This window comes from Camellia sinensis, chromosome 9 (genome assembly GCF_055761805.1).
Source record: "Camellia sinensis isolate YWXY chromosome 9, ASM5576180v1, whole genome shotgun sequence".
Taxonomy (NCBI): domain Eukaryota; kingdom Viridiplantae; phylum Streptophyta; class Magnoliopsida; order Ericales; family Theaceae; genus Camellia; species Camellia sinensis.
In genome coordinates, this window is record NC_138969.1 from 188,517,348 (window position 1) to 188,527,250 (window position 9,903).

The 9,903-nt window shown below is 31.9% G+C and overlaps 1 protein-coding gene across 1 annotated transcript; it reads right to left on the reverse strand.

The window, feature by feature from the left end:
- Window positions 1-1,502, reverse strand: LOC114259059 (MYB-like transcription factor ETC1). Its single transcript, XM_028199051.2, has 3 exons — window positions 1,173-1,502; window positions 1,011-1,095; window positions 1-303 (listed from the first exon to the last, which is right to left on the reverse strand). The coding sequence occupies exons 1-3, from the start codon at window positions 1,219-1,221 to the stop codon at window positions 207-209; spliced, it is 231 nt and encodes a 76-aa protein (XP_028054852.1). The 5' UTR covers window positions 1,222-1,502; the 3' UTR covers window positions 1-206.
- Between the last annotated feature and the right edge of the window lie 8,401 nt (window positions 1,503-9,903).

The window sequence follows — 9,903 nt, forward strand, 5'->3', positions numbered from 1 at the left end:
TTGCAATCAACATAGAATTTTTTTATGTCAAAATTCTAGACAATTACAAAGTTAGAGACTTGCAACAACATGCAATGAGAACTACAACCCCAAATAACACACATAGCATAATAGTTGTACATTTTAGGACAACCCTTGAATGTAATCTACAAGAATCCATTAGAGCCAATTAACAGACTAGCCAAACATGGCACTAGGAGAGAACTTTATCTTTCAGCACTTGATGAAGCATTTTTGGCAGTCCAATACTGCTCAATCTCTTCTGCTGTTCTCCCTGGGATTCTTCCAGCGATCAAAGGCCACCTGCCCCCATATTACCACTTCACACATAAGCATATTTTAAGAGATTGGTGTTGTTTGATGAAGATTAAATGATTTTTTTTTTAAAAAAATAAATTTTACGCTTGTGTGAGATTATTGTTGTAGTTTACTTATAGTTTATGTGGAAAAAATAGTTTAAATAAACTGATATTTTTTTACTATCCTGAGGCAAGGTGAGTGTTTTTATATTATGTTTATGGGTCAATTTGGTGCAACTTCTAACAAGCTCAAAGCTAATAATAAAAAATCAAAAGCGAAAAACAATTCTCCCCTACTTTCCAATAATCATCTTTTTATAACATGTTTAAACAATTTTTCCTTATAGACTGTAAATAGAAATTACATCAACCACTTTCGTAAAAAAATTCTAAAAAAAGAAGAAGCTATAAAGCAACTCCATAAGTTGCACCAAACAACTTCATTGGCCACTTTTGGTGTGACTTATTAGAGTTGCTTATAACTTCTCTTATTCTTTTATTTTAGGAATTAGCCGAATATTTGGTGTAATTTATGCTTATACAGCAAAAATAATTTAAATAAGTTGATTATTTGGAAGTTAAGAAAGAGGTGATTTTATCTTTTTGATTATCAACTTTCAACTTTAAAAAAATTACACCAAATAAGTTCATAAATTATTAACTTTCAACTTAAAATAAATTGCAACAATCATACTCGTAATAATTACAAACCTCTCTCCAACCAAGCTAAACATCCTAGCTATGAGCATTTCCTCATCTTCAGAGAATTCTAGCTGAGAATTTTGAATTGTTACCTCTGATCACAAAGAGCAAACCAAAATCATTAGCTCTACTTGAACAAAAGAAAGAAAAGAAGCTCTTTGAAGTTAATACCTTTTTCCTCCTCAGTACCCTTATCAGAGGTGTCTTTATGGCTTTCCATTTGCTCACAAGAACCCTATAGAAGCATATGAAAGAGTGTCTACTAGCTACTTGGATTATATAGGGCAATAGCACTGCACATTTTGAGGTTGGATAAATTTAAGAATACAGAACTCATTACAGAATTGAATTCAGAATATATATAAACATAAGAAGCAAAAATATTTTGAAGCTCTAATTTGTGAGATCTAATAGCTCTAATGTGTATGTAGGGCTCATTTGATGTGACATTGTTTTTCTTTTTTTCTTTTTTCTTTTTGACTTTCTATCTCACTAGAGCTCAATTAGAACTTTAGTTTTAGAAGAATATGTATCATTGTTGTTCTATAAGTGGGTCTTGTCAATATATTATATATATAAAAATGTTTTGAAACTTTAAAAAGAGAGTTCTAATAAAGTGGGACCCACCTATGATTTGTTGTTTTGAATTTATTTACTTTTTTTCAATGCCATCTCAGTAAAATTTTACTTTTAGAACTCTTTATCACAACCCTTACATATAATAAAATCTTATTTATTTATATGCATAGTGTTTTATATTTATGATTGATTTCTATGTTGGTAACAAAACCCTAATAAGTGGTTGGGAATGTGAGACTGGTAGCTCTCAAAACCGATGAGTTTGTTGGATTGGCCTTTTATGTCTGAATGAACAGACATAATCAACAAAGTGCATATGCAAACCAATTTATTTATTAATATAGAGCCTACCTTCAGAGTCATGATATGCCTTTTATTTTTGGATAGTAGTGACTGTCTATAAAAATATATTGCAGGTTGATTGGCGTTGCCTCAGTGTTCTTCCTTATCCTCAAAGGCGGCGTTTGTTGGGACGGACTGGATAAAGAAAATTATAATTCATCAAGTTATTAGTTTTGGGATATATTATTCCGGGATTATTTGGTTGGATTGAATTTATTTCCTATGTTTGTTTAGTCATGGGATTAGATGTCTGGATTGGATTATTTTTAGTGAATCTAATATTTGGTTAGACGGACTGGATAAGGACAAATGTTCAAAAGACAATTTTACTCTTATAATTTATAGTTTTTATTTAATATATAATTTTAAATTTCTAATCTATAATTTATGATTTATAATTTAACAACACTAAAAAAATTTAATTTATAAGGCCATAATTTTTAATTTATTATTTTCAATTAAATTAAATTTATAATTTATATTTTTTATTTAATATATAATTTTAAATTAACGACAATAAAAAATAATTTTATTTAATATATAAATTAAATTTTCAACAACACTAAAAAAATTTAATTTATAAGGCCATAATTTATAATTTATTATTTTTAAATAAATTTAATTTATAATTTATATTTTTTATTTAATATATAATTTTAAATTAACAACACTAAAAAAATTTAATTTATAAGGCCATAATTTTTAATTTATTATTTTTAATTAAATTTAATTTATAATTTATTATTTATAATTTATTATTTATAATTTTTATTTAATATATAATTTTAAATTAACAATACTAAAAAAATAATTTATAAATATTCAAAAGACTATTTTACCCTTTTCTAATTGTTTGCTAAGTAATAGCATGGAGGTAAAATAGACATTTCAAAGCCTAATCCCCTGAGATACCAATCTCATGGAAATAATCTCACCCCCCCATGGGATAGGATAGTCCCACAAATATGCGACTGATAGTCCGAGGAGACTATTAGTCCGAAGCAAAAAAATTGAAACAAATAATAGACTATTAGTCTGGTGGAACTAATAGTCCAATCCCACACCCTAATCCTTCCAAACAAACAGATCCAAACTATATTGACTCCTATGGCCCCATGTGAAACACCATTTAGTTATTTTAGTCCAAAATATGGTGCCAAATTATTACATTTTGGGAGCTTGTGGCCATTTTTTACCATTGACAAGCTTTTCACATAATATTTTGGTGCCAAATTATTACAAGTTTTGGTGCCACATTATTACATTTTGGGAGCTTGTGGCCATTTTTTACCATCGATGAGCTTTTCACATAATAGTAAAGTTGTTTTATAGTGATCTGAACGTTAATTTCTCTGTATGTCTTAATATTACGTGTATTTGATCCTTCTCAGACTCTACAATAGTGATAAGACTTTTTTGTATCAAATCATGGAAATATTCTCTCTACATGCCTGAATAAGTTTGCATATATCTGATTTTTACTAGACTCGTGATAACCTCTATGTGCTTGAACTTTCCTTCATCATCTTAAATATTTAAAATTCATGTGATGCATTTGGAGAAGCATATCCTCAAAAATATACCCTTTAGTGTAGTGTTGTAGTGCCTCAAGATTTTTGAAAATTTCAGATTAAATATTAAAATAAAAACTTGTCTAACTAAATCTTTGAAAAATTGAGACCTTTGCTAATAAGAATTTTTTTTTAATTTTCTAATGAAACTTAGATAACAGCTTAATGGCTTAATTACCTCTGTTGCAGTGTTATACAATGAATAGAAAAGATGAACTTAAAACCAGGAATTCAACAATCCCACAGTCAAGTTCATAGGAGAGTTGGCATAAACGATTGTCCTTATGAGTTACTCATTCATGCATCAGCGGAAAAGGATACAAGTCTAAAAAGATTATTAGGTAATTTTGGAGATTTACGCGAAGTGACATTATTTATGTGATACTCTCGATAAATGACAATTTGTAAAATTAGTAGCGGCACCCCTTGCATAAGGCAAGTGAGCAATCACCATAGGCCCCAAATTTGATAATGTCCTAAATTATTAGAATTCTTATGTTGTGTTCAAATCATGAATTTAGATAAAAATTTATAAAGTAAGGGGAAAAAATAGAAAAAAAGAAAAAAATTATATTTCATTCATGTTTCTCTCATATTTTCTAATTCCTTTTCCAAATTTATACCTAAATATATTATTCAAACACAGAGATATTTTACTCACCCAAAAAAAAAAGAAAAAAAAAGAGTTATTGATAAAGACCCTTAGTAATAACTCTTAGTGCCGTTTTGGGAACCAAAATAAAAAGTCACGTTTTTGTCAAAAGGTCTAAAAACGCAAGTGGCAAAGACGCAACAAAATTGGTTTGGGAAGTTATAAAAATGTAAGTGTGAAATTATAAATTGGAGCCTATGACAAAAAAATAAAAAAATAAATTTCTTATGTTGGATAAGGGTAATTTGATCATTTTAATTTGATTTGACACCATAAAAAAATATTAAACTAAAAAGCTAAAAGTCAGCTTTTTACCAACTTCCTAAATCACTTTTCAAAAAACTAAAAAACTTGATAAAAAATCAAAAACTAATTTTTTACCAACTTCCCAAAATACCCCAGAATTGGTAAAACACTAGTGTTTTTCTCTGATTTCAAAAATAATCATGGTTCATATAGTCAAACCAAAACATCAGTTTATTTTTCAAATTTGTTACGAGTCCAAACAGTGAAACAAAAACTACTTGCTAAATTCTTCCAAACCAAAGAAAGATCTTTTTGGGTTATCACATTGAGGGTAGATTTCAACATTTTGAATTGTTTGAAGATATTTTTTTTGTTAAAAAAAAATAAATTATTAGATGATGATATATACATATATTTCTAAATTATCTTAACCTCAAAAGTTTCAAGAACATGACATTTTTAATGATATTAATTGTTTAAATTTATTTTCAAATTAGAAGTCTTATAAATCATTATACAAATTGAAGATAAAAAAAATTCCATTGATGTAATGAATCATAATAAAAGACCAAATTATTTTCTAAATGCATGCAATTACAAAATACTATCGATAATACCTGTTACAACAGCTTTTTTTGAAAAAATGCTCTCAAGATTAAAATTGATAAAAAAAAAAAAAAAAAATCATACATTAACTATGTTACACACACACACACACAAAAAGAAAAAGGATTACCAATCTTATCGAGGGCTAATTGGTGATAAATCTAATATAAGGAGGTACAATTAGATTACACATACAATAAAACAGCACACACTAATAAAAGGATGGAAAATTTTCATGAAGCATTTCATGATATTTTTTTCATGATTCCTAACATTATTCTAAGGCATTAGGTCCAAGGAATTTTTTTTTTTTTTTATTGATAAGAGATCAATACTTTGGGAAATTCTATTTCCATACACCATATTGTCTCTGTGCACATTCTTTCTCACTCCAGCCATTTAGTAATTTAATTCTTAGGCATTTATCTCAGTTCACACACCTTACATTCCAAATATACCTATTTAATAAAAAATGTGTGCATGCCCTCATATTAGCCCACACAAATATTAGTGGTCGTTATGCTACGTGATTGATGACCGTGTACCTGATTTGTTGTAAATTGACTAGTGTGGTCCAATACACAATCAAATTGAACCTCACTTACTTGAGAAGATACTTTCCGCACACACAAAAAAAAAAAAAACAAAATGGAGAAAGAAGAAGCTCAGAACTTCAAAGCCGAATATTTTAACATATTTCGGAAGTTGGAATTCGAATTATTTAATATATTTCGAAAGTTAAGTTACGAATGGTTTAATATATTTCGGGAGTTGAGTTTCGAATTTATATTTCGGAAGTTGAGTTCTAAAGAAATTAATTTTGTTCGATTAATGTTTTTCGTACACTGTCTATGTATTTAGCACTAGTTTGCTGAATGGTGATCGCGAACAAAAATTACATAAAACAATTTCTTAGCAAAAAAAGTTACATTTGCGTCGTTGCATTGGTTGTTTTGCATATCCTCCTGGTTTTCTGAATTGTTTGGCAAATCTTCCATCAAGTTTTGTTTGACAAACAATGGTAACCTAATGAGTGAACAATGAAAGAATGTTAGCAATGGAGTCTAGTGTGTGAGAAATAATAGAGAAAGAAGGTAGGCAATGGAGTGTGTGAAAAAGAATGAAGGAAGAAGGTAGGCAATAAAATGTGAGAAAGAGTGAAGGAAGATGGTAGTAATGGAGAGTGTGAAAAAGAGTGAAGTGTGTGAGAATGAGTGTCAATAACGTAGACAATGGATAGTGGACGTGCATAGAGAGCTTTTACAAGAAAAAGATGTGTGTGGATAGTGACAATGTGGTATGTGGAAATAGAATTTTCCCAATACTTTGTGAAATAGTTCGATGAGAAGTCTGGAAGCATATTTTATTTCCAATTTTACCCCTTGACTTTTTTATATGTTTGACTTTTCATTGACTATCTGTTGAAATCATTTTATATTTGTTAAAATTCTTATTTGTTCTAATTTTTTTATTTGCTTAAATTTTTTTATTTGTTTACATTTGTTATCTGTTGAATATATCTGTTCAATTTTTTTAATCCACTATCTATTGAAATCTTTGCTCTCTCTCTCTCTCTCCGTGTGTTCTAACCTTTCTCAACAATAGTTACCACCAAAACTACAATGGTAGAGAGAGAAAGAAACAATATATGTTTTCAACGCAACTTCAATCATCACCTCACAAATCTCTTTTGAGAGAACTCAAATCTAAAACAAGCAACACAAAATATATATATACATATATATACATTATCTATTTGATGAAGATGCCATTGATACACCCATACACATTGTAACAACCCTCATACTGCTTATCGATTGATGACTGATTGATTACCGATAGACACTGATTACCGTTAAACTGAATTGATTATGACTGATAATTGGACTGGTAAAAGTACTGAACTGACTGACTGAAATTGGAAACCGAATTGATTGAATATATGTTAGTTAAATTGCATTCTATCTGTTTGACTGTATGATTATCTGTTCATGCTTATATGTTTAAACTGCTAATTGAAGGCCTTATCGGCGGCCGAATCCGGAATTGATTAGTGTTTTATGATCCTCATAATTAATGTGATTTTATGGTATAATTATTTGAAAACTGATTAGGTATGATTAAATTAGATTAAAATAAGCCAATTAAAGAGTTGGACTTAATTACCGTTTTGCCCTTGAGTGGGCCACTACCTCTATACCTTGAGCTCATTATACTTGAGCCAAAAACATTTTCCTCAGCCCATTCCTTGTGCTCAAGCCGACCTTAGAGAGAGAGAGGAGCTAGAAGAGTTGAGTTCAACTTGCTTCATTGTGAATTGGCTAGAATTACTTGAAGAATTGAAGGTTGATTACTAATTTGAGCTCCCTCACTTCTAATCCTACACCTAAGGTAGATCATTCATCATCTTAATGATGTCATTGAGCTAGTTCTTGCATGATTCATGCTTCATTGTAGAACTAAGTCATGAATTGGTTCATTGTTGTTGAATTGAAGCTTAATTGTTGCATGCATGTACATATATTGAAGTTTTGAGGTTGTAAGTCCATGTTTCCTCACATGCATGTCCATCTTTTGGTCATACTCCATGAATTCATCATGTTCTTGAAGAAATGAGTCCATTTGAACAAGCTTTGAAGGTTGAATTTGGTTTGAATCCATGCATGTTTGCATGTCCTTCATATTCTTGTAAATGGGTTTGAATATGGTTCTAATCGACTCACCTTTGGGGCTTGAATTCATAAATTGAGCTTTGAAACTTGTTATACATTGAATTTAGTTATGTTTTCCAGAATTTGGGCCCAAGAGGTCGAGTTTGGAGTGGTAGAATGCTTGGTTTGAGCTTGGGAGGCAGATCTGGAAATTCCAGATTTGGCTTCCTCGCTCGAGCGAAGGATTCCCCGCTCGAGCGAGCACCTTTGTCCAGGGCTCCGCTCGAGCGACCATCGAGCGACCATCGCGCGTAAAATTTCAGCATCCAGTACTTTTACTGTTTTGCAGACCGCTCGAGCGAAGGATTACTCGCTCGAGCGAAGCCTTTGATTTTGGACTTACGCTCGAGCGTAGAAAGTCTCGCTCGAGCGAGGTTCCTATTTTCAGCAAACTTTGCAAAATGTTTTCTAAGTGTATTTTTGCATCCTCATCCCATCCTAGGCATTCTTAGGCCTAGTTTAAGGCATCTTAATGAGGATAAAGATGTAGAACACACCAAGGCTAATTAGGGATTAAGTTATTATCTTTCCCAACTGTGTAGCTTAGTGTGTGTTCGATCTGTTGACTGTGTAGGGTTGACTTCCGAGGAGACGCTCTAGCTTACTATAGCCCAGAACTCTGTGAGTAACATTTGTGTAAAGATATGTTCAAAATGATTATCTTCTGAACAATTAAACTGAACTGTTTCTGAACTGTTATTGTTAACTGAATGAATGAATGTATGACCTATATTCTGAACTGTATTGTGGCATCCTTAGCAACTACTGCTTACTGTTACTGTTACAGAGATCTCTGTCGGTTCCCATGTTGGAACCACTACTGTTTACTGATATGATGGCCATCATTCACTGTTTGGTCTATTAAGACCTGGTCTATTAAGACCTACTGTACTGTTTAGCTACTGGATGTACCACATATGACTGTTATAATCTGTGAAACTTGGAGCAAAGTGCTGTACAGAACTAAGTGCTACAGAGTGAGTCACCTCTAGAGTCTGTGCGAGACACCTCTTAAATCCATAAGAACTGTACTGTTTTCTGAAATGCTACTGTACTGTTACTGTTACTGTACTGCTACTGCACTGTTACTGTTACTGTACCGCTACTGTACTGTTACTGTTACTGTACTGCTACTGCACTGTTACTGTTACTGTACCGCTACTGTACTGTTACTGTTACTGTACTGCTACTGTACTGTTACTGTTACTGTACTGCTTGTACTGTTATTGTTACTGTAACTGCTACTGTACTGACACTGCTACTAGTACTGCTAACGGATGTGCCACGTACGATTACTATGATTTCTAAATGACTGTTACGGCATCAATATGAGCCACAAACTGACTGACCGATATACTGAATCATTGAACTGTTTAAATTTTGAAAAGACATTCATTCTAAACCTCTTTACGCATTATGTTATTCACTGGGCTTTAGCTCACTGCTCATATATATATGTAGGTGTTCAGGCACTGGACCGCTGCTAGGAGCGTCAGGGAAGCTTTTGTTTTATCAGCCAACCACTGTGCCTCACTGTGAGGTTCTAAGCCGTTCAAGCTTCGGCTTGGGGGTGTTCTAATATTCCCCGTCTGTCCCTGTAACTGTTTTGTTTACTGTATAGACTGTATAGACTATTACTGTACCGTTTATTAGGGATTAGATCCCTGTTCTGAATGATTGTACTTGTATGTGTAGACTGTCACAGCTCATTGGACATTGTTTATTTACTGTATTGGCTTCCGCCAGGCCCTGTACTCTGTTTTACTGTGTTACTGTTCTGCAGGACTTTGGTAATCTCGGATTACTGGCCGGTTACGGTGCTAAACCCATAGGGCCGGGTTTGGGTCGTGACACACATACACACACAAAAGAGAGAGAGAGAGAGAGAGTGAAAGTGAGAGTGTTTGTTTGGATCTCAACAGATCCGGAGTAGCAACGACACTATAGCAACTCTGGTTTAAACCCGACCCATTCTTTGTTTTGGATCTAGGTTTTCTTGTCTTAGTGGCTGTTCATGTCTTCTTCTATCTTATTCTTTGTTGAATTTGGTTGTTGGAGTGTCTTGGTTGTGTAACAACCCAGATTTTTAATTATTCTGTAGAATTTATACTAATATTATTTAATCTCAGTTCAAAAATATATGTAATTTATTATATATTATTATGCACAATTTTATAAAATAATATAATTATTAA